General features: G+C 33.6%; 2 protein-coding genes across 3 annotated transcripts; one reads left to right on the top strand and one right to left on the bottom strand.

Moving 5' to 3' along the window:
• The first annotated feature begins 1,732 nt into the window (after window positions 1-1,732).
• LOC110670272 (NADPH-dependent thioredoxin reductase 3) lies at window positions 1,733-20,247 on the top strand. Of its 2 annotated transcripts, XM_021832245.2 has the most exons (10): window positions 1,733-2,023; window positions 2,629-2,836; window positions 2,993-3,098; window positions 4,983-5,248; window positions 12,029-12,308; window positions 13,151-13,258; window positions 17,588-17,674; window positions 17,821-17,925; window positions 19,613-19,743; window positions 19,907-20,247. In XM_021832245.2, the coding sequence occupies exons 1-10, from the start codon at window positions 1,801-1,803 to the stop codon at window positions 19,965-19,967; spliced, it is 1,575 nt and encodes a 524-aa protein (XP_021687937.2). In that variant the 5' UTR covers window positions 1,733-1,800; the 3' UTR covers window positions 19,968-20,247. The 2 variants fall into 2 exon arrangements, with proteins under 2 accessions (XP_021687937.2, XP_058003261.1); XM_058147278.1 differs by lacking the exons at window positions 13,151-13,258; window positions 17,588-17,674; window positions 17,821-17,925 and having other exon boundaries at window positions 1,749-2,023.
• LOC110670271 (ABC transporter G family member 15) lies at window positions 19,951-26,279 on the bottom strand. The gene is made up of 9 exons (XM_021832244.2): window positions 25,969-26,279; window positions 23,144-23,223; window positions 22,509-22,970; window positions 22,312-22,434; window positions 22,045-22,179; window positions 21,611-21,889; window positions 21,105-21,377; window positions 20,897-21,004; window positions 19,951-20,783 (listed from the first exon to the last, which is right to left on the bottom strand). The coding sequence occupies exons 1-9, from the start codon at window positions 26,228-26,230 to the stop codon at window positions 20,421-20,423; spliced, it is 2,085 nt and encodes a 694-aa protein (XP_021687936.2). The 5' UTR covers window positions 26,231-26,279; the 3' UTR covers window positions 19,951-20,420.
• Between the last annotated feature and the right edge of the window lie 266 nt (window positions 26,280-26,545).

Genomic DNA, 26,545 nt, shown 5'->3' with positions numbered 1-26,545 from the left:
CCTGTTTTCTACATTATTTTATATATTTAATAGGTATTTTTCATTTTTTTTTAAATAAGGAGGATGATTACTTTAATAAACTAATTTGAAGTTAGTTAAAAATTTGAGAATATTTAAATACTATTTGTATTAGTAATCAAATTAGGATAAAATTATAATCGGAATTTTTTTTATTATTTTAGTGATTAGAAATATATATTTTTTTAATTTTTAAAAAATTTTAACCTAATTATTTTTTTTAGTCTTAAATTTTATTAATATTATAAACAATACAAAATTAAGATTATTTTTATTTGTTTCGTATTTTTTATAATATATTATAAATATAAATAAAGAATAAATAATTTTTATTGAGAAAATAAATCGAATTTAATTTTATTTAAAAATATAATTTAAAAAGAAAAAAATTATTTAAATCTTGTACAAGAGGTAAATACTCTAAAAATAGAATATATTTAACTTTATTTCATAAATTAACTTAAAAGTAAGAGATTTACTTAAAATCTATATATAATATAAAGTTATAAATATTTTATCTTAAATTAATGTGAAATACATGTATAGAGAAAGCTCAAAAAATTTTTTTATTTATTATTTAAAAATTCAAAATTACTATATATTTTCAAATAAAAATAAATTAATTCTCTCCTTAGATGGGTATGTGCAGGGAATTTATTAAAAAAAGAAAATATTATATACAAAAGTCCATCATGGGTACATGGGTAATTTTGTTTTTTCTGTTCTCCTAAAAATATTGTTTCTTTTTTCCGCCTTGAGGCTGGTCTAATTTGATTTCCGTAAAACTCGACATGTTTGATGACGTGGCAATCGACAATTGGGAATCGAAATATTTCTTTATTTGTTAAAAGTAATTTTTTAAATCATGAAAAATAATATTTATATTATTATGAACAAAAATGTACATTAAATAATTTTTGATTTGTATTACTTAATTGCATTTTTATATAAAATTGAATTTACAATTTACACATTAATTATTTAATTATATATTTTAATTATCTTTTACAGAATTTTAATATAAATATTTAATTACAAAATTATTAAATTTATTTTTACATAATTTTCATTTATATTTGATGGAGTTTTTATCCTATCTAATGGTGACGTGCTCTCAGCCTACCAAAGTTGAACATCCCACCAAATCATCCTGAGGGAGCACTGACGGCCGTTTATGAAATCCAACGGTGCATAATTCGCTAACACCGGACCGGACTCACCGAGGCTCTCTTCTAGTCTTCTTACCAAGTCCCGAAAAAACTGAGACGTTAACGTTACTGCCTGACGGCCTTGGGGGACTTCCGGGAGGAAGGAAGCGACAGAAATATGACCCTGCCTCATCTTAGTCGCTCGCGTACCTTATCTATTTTTACTCGCTTCTACAAGACTACACGATTTTACTCATTTTCTAAAAGGATTTTTTGATGAATTTAATACTTAATATAAATTAACAGATTATTGATTAATATTACTAGGCAAGATTTTAAATTATTTATGTAAATTAAATTTAACTTCTACCTAATTTGAATTTTTCAAAATATGTTATAATATATATTTTTTGAAAAAATGGGTGTTATTGTTATCATTATTTTCCCAAAAAAGTGTCATTATAAATTAATATTATGGTAATTTATTAGAAAAAATGGGACGTGATTGTCACTCGCAGTTGCGCGACTACAGATAAACCCTTGGCAGGCAGGAGTGTGCGTGTGCCCGTTAACTTCTGCGCCAACACTAGCTTAGGCTAGTATTTTCATTTTCATTGTATGGTCTGAAAAGATTATGGCTGCGACTCCGAAGATAAGATTCGGAATCGGCGCCGTCAACCCGGACCGTCTCGCCATGACCTCCACCGCTCTCTCTCTTCCTCCTCACTCTCTCATCTTCCTCAGAAACGGCACCGTCCCTTCTCTCCGACGCTCTCCCCGTCTCAACTCGTTCGCTCCAACTCATTCAACTCCTCTTCGAGTCAAAGCTTCCTCCGCCGAGCCGCCCCCTTTCCCAGGTCTCTCTCTCTCTCTCTCTCTCTCTCTCTCTCTATCTGTGCATATTCTACTAATTCACAAGGTGGAGTTAGATTTCCTTTTTGTGAAGTCATGTTAATTTGGTTTGAAAAGAAGCTATTTTCTGATTCTTTTGTGATAAATATTAGTCCTTTTCTTTCCATTGGTACCAAATTGCATTTCTGATTGATTCTATTTGTGGTGCTGATTGAACCCTTTTTGAGAAATCTACATGGGTTTAATTTGGTTAGAAGTAAGCCGTTTCTCTAATGTTGTGGTTATTTTGTGTGTATTTAGCTTTTGTTTTGCATGGCTTCAGGTTTGTTCATTGGACATTGGTTATTATCCAGGCATCTATATTGATACATTCTATATAAACTGTTGACATTTTTGTTAACATTTTGAAGATTAGACTAGTATGTTTTGCTACTCTTTATCTTTGGTTTTCTCTTTCTTTGGAAGGGATTGAACGATTAATTTTGTATGTATATACGATGACATGGAATGAAAATTTGAGGTTCTTACTTGATGTTTATGCTATTCTTGTTTGTGTTGATGGCCATTGGTTTGAAGCTGTTAGATGCTGATTTTGCATTTATTCTTGCAGCCAAAGGGGTTGAGAATGTGGTAATTATAGGTTCAGGTCCTGCTGGATATACAGCCGCGATATATGCTGCACGTGCCAATTTGAAGCCTGTAGTGTTTGAGGGTTATCAAATGGGTGGTGTTCCTGGTGGACAGCTAATGACTACCACTGAAGTGGAGAACTTTCCAGGGTTTCCAGAAGGAATAACTGGTCCAGATTTGATGGATAGGTAATAGAAACAAAGAAATGGATTTCCTTTTATTTATATGAATTTATTTATTTTTGTTGAATCTTGTTCTTCTATGGAATAGATGATACATGCATATAAGCACCTGTTATTTCTAGTGAAACTTATGATGGGTTCTTGAATTTGTGTGTTGACTAGGATGCGACGGCAAGCGGAACGCTGGGGAGCTGAACTGTTCCAAGAAGATGTGGAATCTGTTGATGTTAAAAACAATCCTTTCACTGTGAAAAGTAGTGAACGAGAGGTTATACAAGTCTTTATGGAATACTGTTCTATAAATATGCTGGATTGGTTACATTAATCTTAATTGTTGAAATACTTAGAATGTTGCCTTTTGCACCATTCATGGTTTTAAATTGCATTTGTAGGAAACAGAAACAGGCTTGTAACAGCTATAAAATAACTGTAATGGCTTGTCGCTGTGCAAATTTTTTTTTTGAAAATTTTGCAAAATTTATGAAATGAATAGATATTGAAACATATGATTGAAATTAAGAAACATAACTAAATAATAAGCATAAATATATCAAATAAATACATTAAATTCATCATTCTTAGATATTATTAGTTTTACTCAATTTAAAACTAAAATAACCATGTAGGTAGTAAAGAACTTATCACCAAAATGAGTGTGTAGGGGGTTCTTGATTATCTTGACTTTAATCCTGGGATTGGGAGCTTTGATCATTAGTTTGATTATATTGATGATACTGTGATGGATTGAAGCTGAAGAAGAAACTCATATTAAATGGATTGGAGTGAGAGAATGGCTGCTCTAATGAGGAGAAATCTGAGTTCATTGGATGTTAAATATATGGATATGGATTTGAGTATGCTCATTCAAATTACCCATAAATGGAATCACTAGTAGAAGTAGCTTCAACTGATGAGCCTTCATGCATCATACTTGCACCATAACATATCCATAGTAGATTCTAAATCAAACGAACACTCCCAAACCTAAAAGTTTCTTTGATATTATTTTCTAATTACTTGTGTATTTGCCTAAAAATTATTCCAAAAATAGCTAAACTTAGGAAAAAAAAAAAACCTATAGCTTGGGCAAAATAAATCTTCATACTATAAATTTCATAAAAAACCTAACACAAGTCGTAATATTTTTTGTCAAATGAGCAAAGACACCAACAACAAATGCAAACAACTTACCATTTGCAAAAGTTTGAATGTAAAAGTGTTGATTTGCTCACCTTCACTTCAAAACTACCCTGCCTATCTGATTATCTAAGCTCTTGAACTCAGGAATTTGTAAAGAAATGATGTCTTTTACTTGTTAGTTTAGAAAATTGAGAGAAATTGCTTAGAGTGTAGGAAGCTGAATGAATAAGCTAACACTGCCTCTGTCCAAAAGGAAGGAGGTGGGGGGGGGGGGGGGGGTGTGGGGAGAGGAAGGAATCTCCAGCTGCTGCTCATGTGATCACTGTCCAAAAAAGAGCCCCAAGATGCTGCCTATGAGAATAACGGCTGTTAAATAATGGTCAATAATTGCCGTAAACAAACCAATTTTTAAAATTCCATTATCTGAAAGCTATTATTGAAACAGTAGGCCATTTTTCCTGTAAATTACGTAACGGCCACTATTTAAAACATGGCACCAACTCAAGACCTTGTTTTGAATCTGCCTTGAAAAGACCCTTTCTGGTTTCAAAAGTTGATTCACCTTGTTATTGAATCTGATGCCAACTTATTCCTAGAAGAAGAAGATTTTATTACTTTTCATTCTGTTGCGATTGCTGTTTCATTGTGTTAGTCTTTTCTTTTATATACTTGTGCTGATTAGAAGTTAATTGTATGACTGAGAAGGGGGGGGAAAAGAATGTGAACCTTGGCTTCTGCCATGCTAAAAAATGATTTTGTGTGTATTCATATCCATGTGTAATGTTTATTTATATTTATGTATGAACCATATGCAATGGGCTCAAGGCTATGTGTGGTGTGTAACTCCTTCTTTCATGGATACGAGTCATTTATCACTTCTTTACTACTTTGCTTATTCATTGCTCCAATATGCTGTGGATCATTATCAATTGATGTTTGGAAAAGATTGGGAAAAAAAAAAAAAAGAGCATCATTGTAATACAAAGTTTTTCTGGTTACATTGACATTTCAGGTTAAGTGCCACAGCCTCATTTATGCCACAGGAGCCACTGCAAAAAGGCTCAGGTTGCCTCGTGAAGATGAGTTTTGGAGTAGGGGAATTAGTGCTTGTGCAATTTGTGATGGAGCATCACCACTGTTCAAGGGTCAGGTTCTCGCTGTTGTTGGAGGTGGTGATACAGCTACAGAGGAAGCATTATACCTAACTAAATATGCCCGTCATGTTCATTTGCTTGTACGCAAGGATCAGCTTAGGGCATCTAAAGCAATGCAAGATAGGTGAGTTATGATGGAACCTTCCTTATGGTTGTTGAAGTTAATAGGTACATTTTTACATGTTGCTATATGGTTGGTCAGAATTTGGTTAAACACATCTCTACCTGCTATCTTTGGCCTATCTCCCTTGTTAATGCAAGCTGAATACAAAATTTAGCATACTTTGAACTTTTTAATGGCTATATTACCAAAAAAAAAATTCTTGAATTTACAGCTTTTTTCCCCCCCAATTATAACCCATTCTCTCTCTCTCTCTCTCTCTCTCTCTCTCTCAATGTATTAGTTGAACTTTTAAGATTGTTTTAATTTTAGCATCTGGTCACGTTGCAGCTAATTGGAACTGGAATTTACTGATATGGAATCTGTGACCAATAAAAAAAAAAAAAAAAAAAAAAAACCTCAGCAAAAGTAGTGTTAATTCATCAAAAAATTGCCAAGTCATCCCTTTTATGGAACACCCTGTATGGATTAGATCTTCCAGTCTCTCTGTATGGCCTATACTTATTTCTTTCTTTCTGTCCTCTGTTTATCTCCATCAATTCCACCTTCTGTCTACTGTTTAGAATGAAATCCCACATACTTCCTGTTAATTCAACCTTCTGTAGAAATAGATGAACTGCCCAAATTGCTTTGAATAGCTAACTCTCTCAATCTTGGTACCGCTCAGAGCTTTTGATGCTAGAGGTCATTGTCTTCCTGGATGATCGAGTATTAATGTCTAACTGCAGAGTCCAATCTAGCAAATGCCGTCTTCTTGCCTTTTTGAAGGTTACCTTCTATCATTTCCTTCTCACAAACTAGAGATGAAATCCCACTCAAGTTCAGTTTTTTTTTTTTTTTTTGTGGGGGTGGGGTGGGGTTCATGAAGTCTTTGTAATTCATTAATTCCATCAGCATTGTGTTAGGGTTTTGGATCCCTAACAAGAGAAATTAGGAGAATAGAAGAAAGAAGAAGTAACTGAGAGAGAAGAAGTAAGAAAGAGGATCAGAAGAAAGAAGAATTAGTGAGAAAATTAGAGAGAGAGAAGAAGAATATTATTTCTGAGATTTCAGTTATGCAATTACAAAGTAACTCCCCATTTTTATGCACTTTAGCAGTTGTAACTGCTTATTTAATCAATTTCAGCTGTTTACTAATCAATTCCAGCTGTTTATTGACTTCTATAACTGTCATCAGCTACTCTCCTTCAATTACAATAGCCTTTCCCTCTTTTTTATTCCTAAACTTCTTCCGATAATATGTAACAATACCTCTCCCATTACCACATTCTTGTCCCCAAGAATGTAAAAATTCAGGGAATTGAGCTAAGAGAGAAGCTTGATCTTCCCAAGTAGCATCGTCAGCAAGTAGATTAGCCCATTTAATGAGGCGTTGAAGCACATGCTGCTGGTCTCTTGTAATAACTCTTGTCTGTAAAACCTTCTCAGGAGCAACAATAACCCTTTCCTCTATCATTGTTGGTAATTCCATCAAAGGAGTTACTTTATCTCCTAGTTTCCTCTTTAAAAGAGACATGGAAGACAGGGTGTATAGAGGAACTAGGTGGCAACTGCAATCTGTAGGCCACTGAGCCAACCCTTTCCAACACTAGATATGGACCATAATACTTGGCAGCGAGCTTCAATGAAGTCCTAAGGGTAATAGAAGATTGCCTGTAAGGATGAAGTTTCAAATAGACCCAATCTCCCATAGCAAACTCCCTTTCACTTCTCTTTTTATCGGCTTGATGCTTCATTCTCTGTTGTGCCAATGACAAATTTTCCTTAAGAACAAAATTCATATGTTGCCGTTGTTCCAAATATTCAGCTACAGCCCTGACAGTTGGCAACTCTGATGAAATTACTGGCAGAAATGGAGAAGAATACCCATAAAGAGCTTCAAAAGGGGACATCTTAATTGCACTGTGATGAGAAGAGTTGTACCACCATTTTGCAAATGAAAGCCATTTATTCCAAGAAGAAGGTTGCAAGTGACGCATGCATCTCAAATAGGCCTCCAAGCACTGATTTAATCATTTAGTCTGCCCATCAGTTTGAGGGTGATATGATGAGCTAAAAGCAAGTGTAACCCCCAAACATTTAAGGAGATCCTTCCAAAAGAGACTAGTGAAAATCTTATCTCTATCTGAAATAATAGATTGAGGAATGCCATGAAGTTTAAACACAGAATCCATAAAAATTTTGGCTACTGAAGAAGCTATAAATGGATGTGTTAAGGGAAGAAAATGGGCATATTTTGTCAATTTGCAAATAACTACTAGAATAGTATCTTTCCCATTTGATTTTGGCAAATGCTCTATGAAATCTATAGAAATTTGTTGCCAAGGTTGAGTAGGAATCTCCAATGGTTGCAATAAATCAGGGGAAGCACAATGCTTAGATTTGCACCTAGCACAAGTATCACAAGTTTTGATATATTGCATAACATCAACCAACTTACTAGGCAAAAAAAAATGTCTTTTCAACCTCGTGAGTAGCATGCACCCCTGAATGTCCCCCAACTGCAGTGCTGTGATAAAGTGCCAATAAAATTCTGCCTCAAAACTGTAGCAACCCCCACATACATTCTATCCTTATAATGGATCAGTCCATTTTTCAACCTATAACCAGGATATGCATTAGGATCCAATGAAATAGTTCTTTGCCACTCTAATGCTTTCTCATCACCCTCATAACTATGAATCAAATAGGACATCCAAGTTGGTTTAACAGAAGAATTGGACAGCTGCAATACATTGACTTGCTGAACTGTCCTATTAGGCCTTCTAGGTAAGGCATCAGCCACTTTATTTTCAACTCCTTTTCTATAGAGAATTTTATAATCAAGGCCCAATAATTTTAAAATTCCCCTCAGTTGTAATCCAGTATGTAACCTTTGCTCTAAAAGATGCTTGATACTCTCATGGTCAGTCTTCATGAAGAATTGACCTTGCTTCAAGTAATGTCTCCATTTAGAGACAGCAAAAGTAATGGCCAAAAGCTCCTTTTCATACACAGATAGGGTCTGTGATCTAGGTCTAAAAGCTTTAGAAATAAAAGCAATAGGATGATTCTCCTGTTGCAATACTGCACCCATTCCTCAGTTGTTAGCATTAGTTTCAATAACAAAATTTGTTGTGAAATCCGGCAAAGCAAGAACAGGAGCTTCAGTTATTGCTTGCCTGAGCCTGTTAAAGGCTTCTTGAGCTGCTGGACCCCATTGGAAAGCATCCTTCTTCAATAAATCTGTCAAGGGTTTACTAATGATATCATAGTTCCTTATAAACTTTCGATAGTAGTCAGTGAGCCCCAAAAAACTCCTCAATTCCTTAACAGAAATAGGGGTTGGCCAAGTAATCATGGCCTGCACTTTCTTTGTATTTGTTGCTACCCCTTCCCCTGAAATTATATGACCCAAATACTCCAATTCAATCTTCCCAAAAGAACATTTAGACATTTTTGCATATAATTGCTGCTCTTGAAGAACCTTAAACACCACTTCTAAGTGTTGCAAATGTGTCTCCATATTAGGGCTGTAGACTAAAATATCTTAAAAAAAAAAACAGAACGAACTTTCTCAAATAAGGCTGAAATATGTGGTTCATCAATGCCTGGAAGGTTACTGGGGCATTGGTAAGCCCAAAAGGCATCACAGTAGACTCATAATGGCCTTGGTGAGTTTTGAATGCAGTTTTGGGTATGTCTGGAATATGCATTCTTATTTGATAATACCATGCTCTAAGGTCTATCTTGGAAAAAACACAAACTCCATGCAATTCATCCAGTAGATCATCAATAATAGGAATAGGGAACTTATCCTTGATTGTTTGATCATTCAATTTCCTATAATCAACACAAAATCTCTATGTCCCATCTTTTTTCTTCAGCAAAAGGACTGGAGAAGAATATGGGCTAGTACTAGGCTGAATGATTTGAGATTGCAGCATATCAGAAACTAACTTTTCAATTTCAGCTTTCTGAAAATGGGGATACCTGTATGGCCTAACATTAATGGCCTGAGAAGTTGAATTCAATGGAATGGCATGATTGTGGCTTCTAAATGGCGGAAGGCCTTGAGTTTCCTCAAAAGATATTATGATACTTTTGCAATAGCTGCTCTAAACCGTCACCCACGTGCACTGCTACTGCATTAACAACAGAATCATTTTGCTCACTTTCTGAAACTGAAACCCAGAAAATAGGTGGTGTTAAATCAGCCCCTCCTTTCTGCAGTAATTCAGAAATAGTATCACAGGATTTCAGAACAGATCCTGAAGAGTAATCATTCAACCCTTGTAAAACAATTGGTTTCCTATCACCACTCAATATAACCCTTGAAGCTTTAAAATCAAACAAAATTGGATTAAAACTTTTAAGCCAATCAACCCCTAAAATCATATCAAAACTTCCCAACTGCAGAATTCTCAAGTCAAAATTGAAATGATGAGACTGCATCTGCCAAGAAAAGTGTTGACATTTGTGTTCACAAGTAATTTTCCTCCCATCAGCAACAGAAAAATGGGCAGCTAGTATATTCACCATTGGCAGCTTCAATTCCTCAGCAACTTTCCCATCCAAGAAGCTATTAGTACTTCCTGTGTCAATAAGAATCACCAGCTGTCTACTTCTATGGTTCCCCAAGACTTTAATAGTTTCATTCCCTTGCTTTCCTTCCACAGCATATATTGATAGCATAGGTTCTCCCATATTTTCCAACTCCTGATATTCCTTTAACATATTCAAACCTTCTTCCTCATTTTCCCCTTCTAATTCCTCAATATGCACAGCCATTGCAGTCTTAGGTTTACATAGGTGCCCAGGTACAAACTTCTCCCCACACTTGTAACAAGGTCTTGGGTTGGTTTTAGTAGTTGAATTAGGTTGATTGGAAGGTTTGTTGACTGAAGAATTGGCTGTTACAACAGGGGGTAGTACTACTAGTAATTGTTTTATTCAAAGGAAAATTTGGCTTAGGAAGAGAATTAACAAGAGGTGGTCTTGGAGGGTAAGAGTATAGCTGATTAGGTCTAGAATTTTGGTTGGGTTGGCTAGCATTTGTAGAACTAAGGTTATTACCAGAATTGCTATTGTTAGGATTGCTGTAAGAAATAGATCTAAAACTTGCAGTGGTATAAGAATTCTTAGCAGGACCTTTGTACCTTCTGGTATTATCCAAAAACTGATCTTGCAGTCTAGCAATCTCAATAGCTTGAGAAAGAGTGGTTGGTTTTATCATTTTTACCATAAGTCTCACCTCATCCTTCAAACCCCCAATAAATCTTGAAAGAAAATAGGATTCACCCAAATCTGGCATAACCCTCTCCATTCTAATCCTTAGATTCTCAAAAGTATCTTGATATTCATCCACAGTCCTCTCCTGCCTTAACTTCATAAATTCCTCAACAATATCTTGTAACCCTTGATCCCCAAACCTCTCATAAATACTCTGCTCAAATTCCTCCCAAGAATGACTCTTTTCCCTATTCCAATTATGAAACCATGCATCTGCCTTATCAGTTAAAAACAGACTAGCAATCCCAATCCTTTTATCCTTTGGCACTCCATGTGCATCAAAATATTTAATACATTTCCTAATCCAAACCCTAGGATCGTTTCCATCAAAAGTCATCAATTCAATCTTAGGCAGATAAGGGTTTGATCCCTCACTACTAAAAGAATTATTAGGGTTTGCAGAACTACCTTGAGAAGGAATAGGTAACAGCCCCTTGTTTTCATGCACTTTAGATCTGTCTTCATCACTGCTATAAGTTCCCTTTCCTTTTTTTTTGTTTTTATCTTTCATCATAATGCTCATGAAAGCCCGAAATTCCTCCCTGAAAGAATTAAGTTCTAGAGAAGTTTTCTTTGCCTCCTCCTTCATTCCACGAGTCTCCTCTTGGAGATGTCTCATTTTCTGCTTTAGCTTAGCAATCTTGACCATCTCAGAACTCACCACTACAGATCTAGTCATATTTCCAACTCACAAGAACCAACAATTGAATCAATCCCACCACGTACCAGCTCTGATACCAAATGTTAGGGTTTGGATCCCTAGCAAGAGAAATTAGGAGAATAGAAGAAAGAAGAAGTAATTGAGAGAGAAGAAGTAAGAAAGAGGATCGGAAGAAAGAAGAATTAGGGAGAAAATTAGGGAGAAAGAAGAATTAGGGAGAAAATTAGAGAGAAAGAAGAAGAATATTATTTCTGAGATTTCAGTTATGCAATTACAAAGTAACTCCCTAGTTTTATACACTTTAGTAGTTGTAACTGCTTATCTAATCAGTTCCAACTGTTTACTAATCAATTCCAGCTGTTTATTGACTTCTATAACTGCCATCAGCTACGCTCCTTCAGTTGCAACAGCCTTTCCCTCCTTTTTATTCCTAAACTTCTTCCTATAATATGTAACAAATTGTGCATGCTACATACACTCATCCAATATGTTATGCTTATTTTGGAATCTTCATTAATTTTCCTTTAGAACTGTGTGAATTTTGCAAAATTTTCTATTAGATATTGCAATTGATAGAAAATAAAATCTCTATAAAATGGAATGTTTTTGGAACTTGGCTTCAAGGACTTTGCAATCATCCTCTGCCTCAGCAATATTTAGCTTTTAAAATTCTAGGCCATTACGTCAAATGCTTAGCTGCTGACAATTTGTATTGTAGAGATTATTTTCTTGCTTCTTTATCTGATTGGTTGCCTTGATGCCCTGAACTATATACTAATGAACAATTTGTATGTTGAGTTTTCAACTCCCTGAATGTTTGTTTAACAGGTTGATTATCGCGAATGTTTCAGAGTGTTCAACAATCCAAATATCACTGTACACTTCAATACAGAGACGGTGGATGTTGTTAGCAATACTAAAGGGCAGATGTCTGGTATTTTGACTAGAAAAGTTGATACTGGGGAAGAATCTGTACTTGAGGCAAAAGGCTTGTTCTATGGTATTGGTCATTTGCCTAATAGCCAGCTGTTGGAAGGCCAAGTTGAGCTTGACACTGCAGGCTATGTGTTTATTAAGGAAGGTTCTGCAAAAACTTCTGTTGAAGGCGTGTTTGCAGCTGGAGATGTACAGGTAATCGTGTGAGAGGTTATTATTGTTGTTATGGTGATTAATCTAACAATTCATTATTGCTTCGGTTCAATTAGTGACAACATTTGAGGTTCAAAAACGTATTGCTTGGATCTATCACTGCAAAACTTGTGACTGGGAACAAATAATAGCATTCACACAATGTAAATAGTAAAACTTCTCTTAATGAAGTTCTAGTTTCAAACTTTGAGTTGATGAGTAAAATAATTGCTGTCAAGATGTCAGTCAATTGCATATAAACTCTAACGTCAGTGATACTTGTTATTAAAATAATACTTGTTATTAAAATAAAACTAGTTATTTTTCTCAATTGCCTGGCGTAGTGCAACTTTGAAGAATCATGAGCTATTGCCTATTGATGCAAGTTTGAATAACATACAATGGAATTGGATTAATATGATTATCAAAAGATTTTCTGTGTTGATGTTCTTATTTGTTTATAGAACTTGGTCACAATGATTTAATTGCATTAACCATCTTATGTACAATTTTCCCCTACTGGGAAATATATGCTGTTCTTGTTATATGTCCCTATTTAGCCATTCTCTCCTAAACATGGCTGGAGAGATTGATAATAAAGTTTGAGACAATTGTTGAATTCTCTGTATTTAAAACTATTAGCCATATTCATCGAAGGCAAAAGCTATGTCTATCAACTCAACTAGTTCAAATAAAGGTTAAGCACATCTCCCGTGCATGCTCTCTCAAAATGTATTATTTTGCTGAATAAATTTACATGGCTTTCTGATTAGAAAATTCTTTGTTTGGAAAACCCCTTTAATTGTTGTATGTTTTGTAATTCAGTTACCTAATTTATTGAATAGGACCATGAATGGAGGCAAGCCATAACTGCTGCTGGATCTGGATGTATTGCTGCTTTATCAGTTGAGAGATATCTTGTTAGCAATGATCTACTTGTAGAGTTCCATCAGGTAATTATACATTTATTCTTTCTCCACTCTTCTCCCTTTCTCGAGGGGAAAAAAGAAGAGGGAAAAAAAAAAGGGAAACATCTCTTTATATTTATGTCCAACTTTACATCCTCTACTTATTTCTTAGATAGACAACGCTCCCATCTGTTAAAGCATGTTAGCTTCACACTTAAGATTTCATAGGCATCAACGAGAAGTTCTACAGACATAGCAACTAGGATTGAATTGCATCTCACAATCAAACCAAGAAACAACTCAACTCCATTTAGGTATGTGTATAGCATGTGTTAGATATATAGCTAGTCCCAAGTTCAGATATAGGAGGGGTGGTAGGTGATTCTCTAATGGTTAATGTAGAAAGAGATGATTCTCATTGATTTCAATTAATCTTTACATGGGTATATATATACAATTGATTCCTATAATTGTGTTCTACTAATTAGGAAGAAATCCTAAATAGGAATACAGAATACAGAATATACAGAGAAATAATATAGTGATTGACTTTCCATAACATAGTGATTGACTTTCCATAACACTCCCCCTCAAGTGGGACCTTTGCCCACTGGTAAGAAAGCTATTGGTTGCAAATGGGTATTTACAGTAAAGGTAAATCCTGATGGTTCTGTGGCTAGGTTAAAAGCACGCCTTGTAGCAAAAGGATATGCTCAGACATATGGGGTTGATTGTTCTGATACCATGTAAAATGAGATGATTCTCATTGATTTCAATTAATCTGTACATGGGTATATATATACAATTGATTCCTATAATTGTGTTCTACTAATTAGGAAGAAATCCTAAATAGGAATACAGAATACAGAATATACAGAGAAATAATATAGTGATTGACTTTCCATAATATAGTGATTGACTTTCCATAACAGTTAATATAAAGCTTTATCACATCTCATGATATGGATCTAAATAGTTAAAATCTGAGAAACAATTGCTAGAAATTTTTATTTGCTGACAACTGACATGCATTAGGAGCATAACTGTTTAACCCTAAGTAATCCTAAACCTTAAAACACTGGACTGGAAAACAATTCTTTATCATGTAAAAGTTTTGGATGTCAATAGAAAAAAAGGATTAATGTTTTCTTAAACTAATAAGGACTGACTCAATTCAACTCAACTCAACTTAACTAAGCCTTTATCCCAAAAGTTTGGGGTCGGCTATATGGATTTTCTTTCTCCATTCTAAATGATTTTGGGTTAAAGCTTCTAGGTCATGTTGTACTACTTTCCTCCAAGTCAGTTTAGGACTACCCCTTCTTTTCTTTCTATCCCCTAACCTAATGTGCTCTGCTTGTCTAACTAGAGCCTCCGTATGTCTATGCTTCACATGACCAAACCACCTCAATCTCCCTTCTCTCAACTTATCCTTAATTGACACCACTCCTACCTTTTCTCTAATACTTTCATTACGGACTTTATCTAGTCTAGTATGACCACTCATTCACCTTAACATTCTCATCTCCGCAACTCTTATCTTAGACACATACGACTCCTTCAGTGCCCAACACTCACTACCATATAATATGGCCAGTCGTATGGCTATACGGTAAAATTTTCCTTTCAACTTATTGGAAATCTTGTAATCACATAAAACTCTCATGACACTTCTCTACTTCAACCATCCGCATTTAATCCTATCACTAATATCTTCCTCACATCTTTCATTTACTTGAAGGATTGAGCCGAGATATTTAAAGTGATTACTTTGGGACAGTACCACTCCATCCAAACTAACTCCTTCCCTATCACCAGTTGGCCTTCACTGAACTTGCAATGCATGTATTCTGTATTCGTTCTACTTAACTTAAAACCCTTTGACTCTAGAGTACTTCTCCAAAGCTCTAGCTTTCTATTGACTCATTCTCGTGTCTCATCTATCAGGACTATATCATCTGCAAACGTCATGCACCAAGGAATACTCTCTTGTATATGTTTCGTCAATTCATCTTAAACTAATGTAAAAAGGTAAGGGCTTACAACTGAACCTTGGTGTAATCTAATTGAGATAGGAAATTCTCTTGTGTCGCCTCCCACTGTGCGCACGATAGTAGTTGCTCCTTCATACATATCTTTCAATACTTGTATGTACCTAATAGATACCTTCTTTTGTTCTAACACTCTTCATAAGACATTTCTTGGAACATCATCATAAGCCTTCTCCAAATCGATAAAAACCATGTGTAGATCTTTCTTCACATCTCTATATTTCTCCATCAAGCTTCTAATAACTTCCATAGTTGAACGACCGGGCATGAAGCCAAATTGATTGGGAGAGATACAAGTGTCAAGACATAGTCAATGTTCTACAACTCTCTCCCACAACTTCATAGTATGGCTCATGAGTTTAATTTTTCTATAGTTTGAGCAACTCTGTATGTTTTTCTTATTTTTAAAAATAGGTACTAAAATACTCCTCCATTCATCAGGCATTTTCTTTGAGTTTAGAATCTTATTAAACAATTTAGTTAACTACGCCACTCCCGTATCTCTCAAACACTTTCACACTTCAATTGGTATTCCATCGGGTCCACAGGCTTTACTCACTTTCATTCTCTTAAGTGCTTCCTTTACTTCTAAAGATCTAATCTTTCTAATATAATTTACATTCTTTTCTACTGCTCTGCAGTCTATATTCACGTTATTACCACTTTGACTATTGTTAAAGAGATTATCAAAATAATTTCTCCATCTTTCTTTAATGCCTTTATCTTTCACCAACACTTTTCCTTCTTTATCCTTAATCCACCTAACTTGATTGAGATCTTGACATTTCTTTTCTCTTCTCCTTGCTAATCTATAAATATCTTTCTCCCCTTCTTTAGTTCCAAGTTTCTCATATAACTTTTCAAAGGCCTGCGCTCTTATTTGACTAACTGCCTTTTTTGCCTCTTTCTTTGCTATCTTGTACTGTTCATATGCCTCATTATTATCACACTTAGATAATTTCTTATACTATTCTCTCTAATTTCACTGCCTTTTGTACTTCCTCATTCCAACACCATCTCTCTTTTGAGGGTGGTCCATGTCCTCTAGAATCTCCAAGTACTTTTCTAGCTACTTCTCTAATCTTTGATGCCATTTGTATCCATATATTATTGGCCTCCACATCCAACTTTCATGCTTCGAACTCGAGAAGCTCATTTTTGAACTTTACTTGCTTTACTCCTTTAAACTCCCACCACTTTGTTCGAGCTACACTTTTTCTTCTAACCTTACTTAAATTGTTCCTAAACTTGACAATAAAACTAAAAAATAAATCTCGTTTTCTGGCAAATCCTGAAATTACAACAGTGCTCCTAAGATTTAAAAGTTGGACCAGCAGCTAATTTACTGAAATATGGACTATAAATAGTAGAAAAATTACTCGTAAATAAAGACTAGAAAGAGTAGAAGATGCTCAATAATGTCCCAAACAAGCTTATGTGAAACCTAGACCACAATTCTAGGTTTCTTGGGCCTTTTAAACCTCTTTTTTTTAGCTCTTTGTCTGCGACAATGGAGGGATGCTTTTTTTGCATTGGAATAATGGAAATATGCATGTGGAGATAACAGAAATTGATTGCTGAGCTTAAGCATAAAAATTAATGCATGATTAGGCATAGGTGGATGAAAAGAACCATGCATTTGCAAGCACTCAAGTTTAAAAACTGAAATCAAAATGAACCTGATAAGAAACTGTGGTCAGTTATATATGCATATACACTTCCATGCATATTTGTCATTCTATGGTATATGTTTAGACATTTGTGTGTACATGTGTCTATGTATACATATATGGCACTAGATACTCTCTCTATTGTTTGCATGTTGTATATATCTGCTAAATAAAGGTGCTTAAATGTTATTATGGTATCTTTTGAACAAATTCATTTTATAATGGCTTCATAAAGCAATATTTTGAAGTTTAAATTTTGGGTAAATTTCATTTCTCTAATGTTTGAATCAATACATGAAAGTTGACAAAATCAACAAATTAGTGTGAGATGTGAAATATGCAACTTTGTCTTTAGATATGGGTATACTCATTCATGTTTGGGCATATTAAAATGATTACGTTGGTAACATAATCACAAAACAAGGATGTGAACTTCTGTATTTGGTAAAATTTTGTTTCTCTGATATTGGAATCAATACATAAAAGTTAAAAATCTAGCATATGATGTGAAAGGTTGTTAGTTGTCTTGATATAAGGTCCTCTCATTCATAATTTCATATTATGAAATTGTGTAAAATCTGGAGTTATATTATACTCTGTCTATACCATAGTCTCAGCTAACTTCACATGTTCTTCATGATTCCATATGATAGCCTCCAACTGAGGAGGTTAAGAAGGAACTCACTGACAGAGATGTTCAAGAGGGCTTTGACATCATGTTGACCAAGCACAAGGGCCAGGTGTATATTGCAACCTTAGAATAAGATGCAATCTTCTTGGAGTCTTCCTTATTCCGCATCTCATTAAGTTCTCATGTATTTGATTCTTAATTTATTATGAGCTTGAACCTTATTTGTTTTCTTTTTCTGTCCCTTTTCTTTCGTAGTATGCTCTACGAAAGTTGTACCATGAAAGTCCACGACTCATATGTGTGCTATATACGTCACCAACTTGTGGTCCATGTCGGACTTTGAAGCCAATTCTTAGCAAGGTATGTTACTTTCAACTTGTTGGGCATTATTTAGATCTCGATGCTAGCATGTTGTGGCCTTACCTGTATGATATTTTGAACATGACTTTAAGAATTGTGCTTCTGCGAATTTTGTTATATTGAGCTATTTGGATGGTGAAAGTTTTTTAGAAGTTGGAACATGTTATCTTGTTCAATTAAAAGATGAAAATCGACAAATCTTAAAGACCTAGAAGTGGGAGATGGCAATGTAAATGCATAAACCATTTGACAATACATATGTAACAAATTATATCATTGTGATGCTTGACAAATAATATGGAGTCTTATTGTATTACTTGCCAAGATTTTTAGAAGGCCATACTCGAGCAACTATGCCATCAGGGCTTTCATTCTAGACTCATGCATTAGGGTTCCAGCTTGATGGGCCATACAATGATGGACGTCGCATCATAACCTACCTTTTGAGACAACTTGTCTTTGATTAATGGGACGCATGTTGTGTATTATGCAATATGAAAGAATGCCGTTGAGTTGAATATATTAGAACAAACTATGGATGTCATTTAAAGTTGGAGCACTTTGGAGGTAGACACACACACACACACACACACACATAGATATATATATATATATATATATATATATATATTGTTGGGAATATGCAAGTGTGAAATTCTCGTCTTGGAAAAAAATGGGATGAGTTAGAGATATGTAAGTAAGGACTCGTAGACCCATTGTTTTTAGGTTTTGGGTTGGATGTGATATCAAGCTCATGAGTATGTTCTTTTACAAAGCCCATCAATATGAATTCTCCCAGGCTTTTTGGGCTCTCTCAGTCTTTAACAAGTGGTATCAGAACTAATAGTTTAGCAGGGACGAGTATGAAGACGGTGGTTGGTGATTCCCATGGTGCTTTGACACGTGGATGAAAGGGTTAGGAGACTCCTGCTAGGCCTACTGAAGCATGAAGGCATTCTTCTGGAGAAGAGTAGATCGTTGGAGTGGAGACTCTCGGTACATGTGATGGCTCTAGCTTGGCTTTTAGAGGTGCATGTTCGGGTGGGTTTGATAAAGTAATTGGACCCTTGGTGATGCCGTAATACTCGGGTTAAGAAAGAGGCTTTTGTTCGAGGGGGAGCAGGCCTAATAAGCCCAATGTATGAGAGATTAACACTTAAGGGGGAGATTGTTGAGAATATGCGAGTGTGGGATTCCCATTTCAAAAAAAGATGGGATGAGTAAGAACATATTAGTGGGAAAGACCTATAAACTCATTGCCTTAGGTTTTGGGTTGGATGGGATGTTAACCCAATGGTATGTTCTTTCATAGGGCCCATCAAGAAGGATTCTCTCCAGGCTCTTTGGGCTTCCTGTATATATATATATATATATATCAGCCACAAATTTCTTGTCAAACTTCAAGATTGCCCAAAAAATGTGACCCTCTTGTAACGGAACTTGTGAGTGAAGTGGAACAATGTTGAAACCCTGTTATTCTGATGTGATGTACATAACATATAAATAAAAGCCAACTCTACACGAGACCCAAGAAAATGAACTATTGGAAATATACCGTAAGTGTATGAAGGAAACTGTCAGAGGTTCTCATGTAAATGACAAATTATTCATTCTTTTTTTATTTTGATCGACATTTGAGTATGTCTTTGTTTTGTTTATGACCTTTTTCTTCATGACTGAATGGCAGGTGATTGATGAATTTGATCAAAATGTGCATTTTGTTGAAATTGATATTGAGGAAGATCCAGAAATAGCAGAAGCAGCTGGAATTATGGGTACACCATGTGTGCAGTTCTTCAAGAACAAGGATATGCTCAGGTTGGCTATGTTTTGTTATTTGCATACTTTTTTCATTATCTGTATGCCTTACCAACTTGCTTTTCTTTTCAGTCTTCCTGCCCTCTGTTCATGCTCATATAGCTATCATTTCTACATGGTTCATTGTTTTTGGCTGCTGTAAATTTCTATGTTGTTCATGCAGGACTGTATCAGGAGTTAAAATGAAGAAAGAGTACAGAGAATTCATTGAAGCTAATAAATGAGGGTATTATAAGCACTTATTTTGCAGTTGCCATCATCATTTTGTCATTCAATTTTGTTCCAAGCAAACTGTTATAACCAAATAATGCATTATAATTCTTACAATGATACCTTGTACTATTAAACACTACATTGTAGATTATACATGCAGAGCTCCCAAAGCAATTTTACGGATTTCAATCTTCAATCTTGTATTTCCTTCAATTTTGTAATTTGGACAGAGCTTCAGCGTTGCCTATGTCATATATTGACTCTTGAGAAATAAATTAGTTGATCAAAGCAGAGCAGTGGTTGCTTGATTTACTTGTAATGAGCAAACAGGCTGCTTGATTGCTTATGAAATGTTCTTCAACCAAGCAGGATAATTATTTTTTTTTACATGGATGTATGATGTTGGGGAAGTACTTGTCTACCATTTTTCTCTATAAATACCATGGTATTGGAAAATTACACTTTTAAGGCAATGGTGATGCTAGACCTTCTTGAGAAGACAATGGATGGAGAGGTTGGTGTCTCTTGGAGATGGTGTATTTGTCCCTTCCAAGAGAATCTGAGAGTTTATTGGCCAAGGATTCAAGATTGTGTCTGACAAAGAGCCTACGCGATAGCCATAGGGCTCTATCCTTGTATTTGAGTATCATAAAAAAGATAAACCTGTGACACAAAAATAAGAATGAAAGGGCAGCCAAATCCCACCACTTGGAGTGGTTTGATTTGATACCTAGATCAGTCTTAAGGATTTTCTCGCCCTTTAGCTTTGGTTCTCCAGGCAGCCATGATTCGAATTCGAGTCCAATCATATCATTTTTGTATTGACCCTGTTTGTAATTGATATAGTAAAGCAATCAAAATAACCTTTAACGTACAAAAAGCCGAAAGCCAAGAGCTAAAAGCCGACTCCCAAACAGGCATTGAGTAGATTAGCTTTTACCTCTACAGCCCATGTCGTAAAGCTGATATAGCTCATGGGGTATTGCCAAAAGAACTTGGGAAGATAAGCCAGTGGCCTATAGAGTCCAGATGCAATTGTCAAAACCATCTGCATTAATTGAAAGAAGATAGTAACACCCAATACCATGAGTTCCTCTAAGAACATACAGTTGATAGAAGAAGTTAGTAGAGTGACTCAGTTCACTTACAATTACAGCAGCTGAAACTCCAATGCCCGTCAAGAAATTATTCACAAGTAATGCAACAATCATTGCGATAGTCTCCATGATAGAAATGCAACAGAAGAGATTGATGCAGAAATGGCAATAGATGGAGAATCCCAGATGAAATTTCACCATGTAATAGACTATAGTTCCAGACGATACAGTGATGATCACCATGAAAGGGAACGACGAGAGGAAGTTGGCAATCACAAACACACCTTCTCCATAGTGCCCATTGTATCTTTCGTAGTACAGTACCTACGCATTGAACCCATGTAAGCATACTAGCTGAACCAGTCTTCTCCTTGCTTTTGCAGAGAGACTGTTTCTACTACTTGAACCTTGACAAAGGGCTGCTTCTTCTTGGATGAGTTCAATTTTTTTTTTTTTTTTATTTGGCTTAGCGAGATTCGAATTTAAGACCTTGCGGCCTTGAAAAACTCTCCAGTACCACTTATAAGTTAACAGTAACTAGATATATTTTATCTTACCTTCCATTCTTCATTGATAGAGGGTAAGCCTCCAACACACAAGCAAAGCAAGAAGCCGAAAAAATATGCGTAACATTTAACTCTTGCTATGACTGCTGAGCTTGATAAGCCAATATCAAAGAACATAATTCCAGCTCCAATTGCAACTAGAACACAGAATAGGGTTCGTATCCAGTAATATGCTAGATCTCTTGTCATGTTTACGAAAGAACGATTAGTCAATGTGCAGAGCTGCTTCCACCAACTGTTGTTCATGTTTAGATCACTCACATGCTCTTCCTGTATAGTTATCAACATGGCAATTAAGCAAAATAAATTATATGTTAAGGTTATAATATGATTAATTAGAAGTAATTAATCGAGTTCGAACTCCAATCAAGACTAATGAACAAAAAAAAAAAGCAATTAATTGTGCTCAAGATTGAGTTACTTACATTTACAAGTGCAAACTCTCGGATCCTTTTTCTTGTATTTACTGAATATGCAGACTTCTTATATTTTTGGACAAGCACTGCTATGATGTCTTCTGTACTCAAATTGTTTTGAGAATTTGAAGATTCAGGAGCTCCCTGTAACACAACTATGTCAGAAATTTTTTAATGGTGAAGGGGGATGCTAAGAATTAATTAAACTCCTATATTTCTACGTTACTAGGCCCGTTCATCCGACAAGACACAACATATACGGTGAGATTCACCTACAGAAATTCTTTGTGATCGCAATCGAATTGCAGCTATCTTGTCGAAATCTGAATTGATGCACCTAAGAAAATGATCTGAAGGGTTTCTTCTTGTTGAACAAGGAAATCCAGCCTCAGCAAAGAACTGCATAGCAAAACCAGCATTCATTTTTAACATTTTCTTTCAAATTTGATCATGAAAATATTCTATGCAACTACCTGGACGGCTGCTTTTGCCTCTCCAAAATAGATGGTTTCGCCACTTGAGAGGAGGTACAAGTCATCAAACAAATCAAAGACAAAACTACTTGGCTGGTGAATAGAACAAATCACTATTCTTCCATCAAGAGCAATGTTTCTCAGAGCTCCAATGACAAAGAAAGCTGAAGCACTATCGAGGCCAGAAGTGGGTTCATCAAGAAACATGACATGAGGTTGTGTTAATATCTCCAGACTAATGCTGAGTCGCCTCTTTTCGCCCCCACTTATTCCTCTCAAATGCCAGTTTCCAATCTTTTTGTCAGCACAATCCTGTAGTCCCATCTTTATCATCGTGTTTTCAACTACTGCATTGATCTCACTGTTGGTAAGTGGGGAAGGAAGCCTCAATTTAGCTGAGTAAGTGAGGGTTTCTCTGACAGTTAGAGTCCCCAAGAGATAATCTTCCTGAGTGACATAAGACTGCAAAAAATTGATTCAGAAACACACATGCAGGATGAAAAATGAAGACAATGAAAATGTTCACGGGAAGAGTAAGATTTAGCTCAGTGCTATTGGAATTATATCTCGAGTTGGAGTCTCAGTCACAACAAATTAAATTAAAAAAAAATAAAGTTAGAAACTTTGTTACTTACAATATTTCTGGAGCCTATGCTTATCTGCTTCCCATTCAGCAAAACATTTCCTGTCATTATTACGTTGTGCGAAAGCCTCCCTGCCAATGAAATTTCTCAAAGTATTATCTTGACAAATGAAAGAAGGGAACTGCTAAAATTAAAGTGCATTTAAAAAAAGAAAATACATCAACAGAATGAACTAAGCCCAAGTTTTTCTGTTCCTTTAACAAGCTAACTTCACAATGAAAGAAACAATTTAGTGGATCGTTCTATGTCATCAGGAGATTCTTGGTTATAAATGTTGATCTTCATGGTTGAATTTTGAAAAAGTGAAAAAAAAAATGTTTTGTGCACACTAAATTACTAGTCCAGTGATATCAGTCAAATGCTCATAAAATTTTGAGAGTTTAAACTCTGCTTATCTTTATAAAAATATGTTTAACTTAATTGTGATTTTATAAAAGAATGGAAATGAATTCACACATACCATATATATATATATATATATATATATATATATATATATATATATATATATATATATATATATATATTAAAATATTAAAATTTTTTACAGTAATATTATAATTTAATTAGAAGTAATATAATCTATAAATATTTAAAATATTTTCATATCTATGATTTTATTATTGTTAGAAAATAATATTTAAAATTGCAAAATAATTTTTTAAACTTTGACAATTATATATTATGAGTATTAATTTAAATTTTCATATTTATTAATATATTTAGTATTAAATAATTTAACTACCTGTTTTTATCATGACTCTATTGAAATATATATTCATGTAATAATGACATATAATAAAAGACAAGTGAAACCATGTCAACAACATCATCACAAACTGTCAATCAAAATGAAAGAATTAAATTTGAATTTCACATACATTATATATTAATATGCCTCCAAATGCATAAATTATAGTATTTCATTTCCATTAGAGAATTTAATAAATATGAAATTTATTTGCTTAAAATTTCACTTACTGTTCTTTAATATATTATTAGTCCTTACGATGATGTCTATAAATTTTAATTTGTAATATAAAATTTTTTATACATCAATTTATAATAATAAAGTCCTTTTAATTTATTTTTGATAGATTTTTTTATTATTATGCCGACCTCACGTTGTTATAAAAAATAAATAAATAAAAATAACTTAAATATCTTGTCTTCTCTTCTTTCTTCATCTCTCTCACCCTCTCTTTTCTTTCACGTCTCTCTCTCTCTCTCTCTCTCTCTCTCTCTATTTTTCTGTATCTCCACTGTAATAAGTTTTCATTAATAAATAAAAATTATAAAATTTTGAAAAAATCAATAATTAATAGTGATATATCATCAATATTGATTAACTTTAATTAAATATTAAGTATTAATATTAATAATTTATTAGTAAAAAAGAATGTAAGAAACTTGTCATGCTCATCAGAAAATATAAAAAAATTAAAATATAAAGGTAACTTGTGAGATTATGATATTTATATATATATATATATATATATATATATATATATATATATATATATGTATGTTTAAAAATATATTTATTTGTTGAAATTTATAAGAAATTTTCTAAATTAAAAATATTATTTTTTTTATTTTAAAAGTTTATAAATTAATATTATGATTATAGATAATTTTTTAAGAAAATTATAAATACTAAATTTACTATTACCTTAGCTATTTTTTCTTTAAAGTATGCTAACCGATTATCCAAACATATATAACCAACCATTTAAAATAAAATTCATATGAATCAAATATACTTATAAGATAAAAATTGTATATTTATTTAATTAAAATATTTTGTTAGTTATGTTTATGTATATATATAAAATATAAGAAGGAAGGTATAATAATGATTATAATAATAATAGATATTAATATTTGTAGACAAAGAAGGTGATGAGAAATTATAAGGTATTTTATTTTCTTATTATATATATTTTCTTATTCGTATAATCAAAGAGGGAAAATATTTATTTTCTTAAACGATATTATTAATCTATTTAGAAGCAGAGAGACAAATGACCCTATAGTTATAATTTTGAATTAAAATTATAATAGAATTGTTATTTTTTAATATTTAGTAACATTTTTTTATTTTAAATATTTTAGATTGTTTAAAAGAATTTTAATATTAGTAATATAAAAATTTAAGGGTATTTTACCTTTTTTAAATGTTTGCTTCTTATTTGTACATATAAAACAAACTAAAATATAAAATAGAAAGTAATAGAAAAATAAATGGATTAAAACTCAATTACACTCTTGTATTTATTAAAAAAATATAATTTAATCTATTTTTAATTTTTTACTTAATTTAGTTTAAAATTTTTAATTTAAGCTCAATTTAACTCAAAAATTAATAAAATTAAAAAATTGAGTTTCTTGATTCTTGAGTTTAAATTAATAAATCAATAAATTTAATTCTAAAATTAAGAAATTAAACTTTTTAATTTTTTATTTAAATAAAAAAATCAATAAATTTAGTCAATAAATTTTAATTTTTTAATTAAACTAAGCTTAAATTAAAGTTTTTAAACTAATATAGATAGAAAGTTAAAAATTGACTAAATTAAATTTATTTTGAGACTTATTTTATTATATTTATTTATTTATATAGATATATAAATTAGTCGAAGAAAACATAAGCAAGAAGCTTTCAGTTGCATTTATGGACCTTTCTAGTTCAGTCCAAGATTAGAAGAAGATATAATATTTTGATTACTGCAATTTCCTTCCTTTTCCTTTCTCTGTGCCATTATATTCATATAATAATAACAAAACATTGAGAGAGAGAGAGAGAGAGAGAGTACCAGCCAATGAATCAAGCAAGGTTGATTTGCCAGAGCCAGAAGGACCCATAATGGCCATAATTCGACAAGGCAAGGCAAACCCACTTAGACCATTCAGCAACTTCCTGCCTTTTGCTGCTTTGCTCGTCAGCAATCTCGAGTAGGAGTTGTTGTCTGCCATTACTGTAATATCTTCCCACACCAAACTCATAACTTTATTTCCTCTCATCCCTGACTCCAACCCATCTACCATTTCCTCTTCTTTTACCTTCTCCATCTCCATTCCCCTTCTCCCTTCTCAGTCAGCCTTTTCATGGAGCTATGGTGTCTATATATAGAGAATAGAACTTAGTCGGAAAACAAACTAGTTATTAATGGGCGTGATTAATTTGAATGCCAAATCATTGCAATGCGTCAAATCAGTGATGGACGCATGTATGGGAGTAAGCGCAATGGGGCCCCTTGAGATTTAATTTTTTTTTAATGATACAATGATATATATCTAAAAAACAAAATAAATCTTGATAGGATGCTAAATTTTTTTAATATTTTAAAATCTTTTAAACATTTATTAGTAATTTAAAAAATACATATATAT

Source organism: Hevea brasiliensis, chromosome 5 (genome assembly GCF_030052815.1).
Source record: "Hevea brasiliensis isolate MT/VB/25A 57/8 chromosome 5, ASM3005281v1, whole genome shotgun sequence".
NCBI lineage: Eukaryota > Viridiplantae > Streptophyta > Magnoliopsida > Malpighiales > Euphorbiaceae > Hevea > Hevea brasiliensis.
This window is presented reverse-complemented; position numbering and strand designations above follow the sequence as displayed.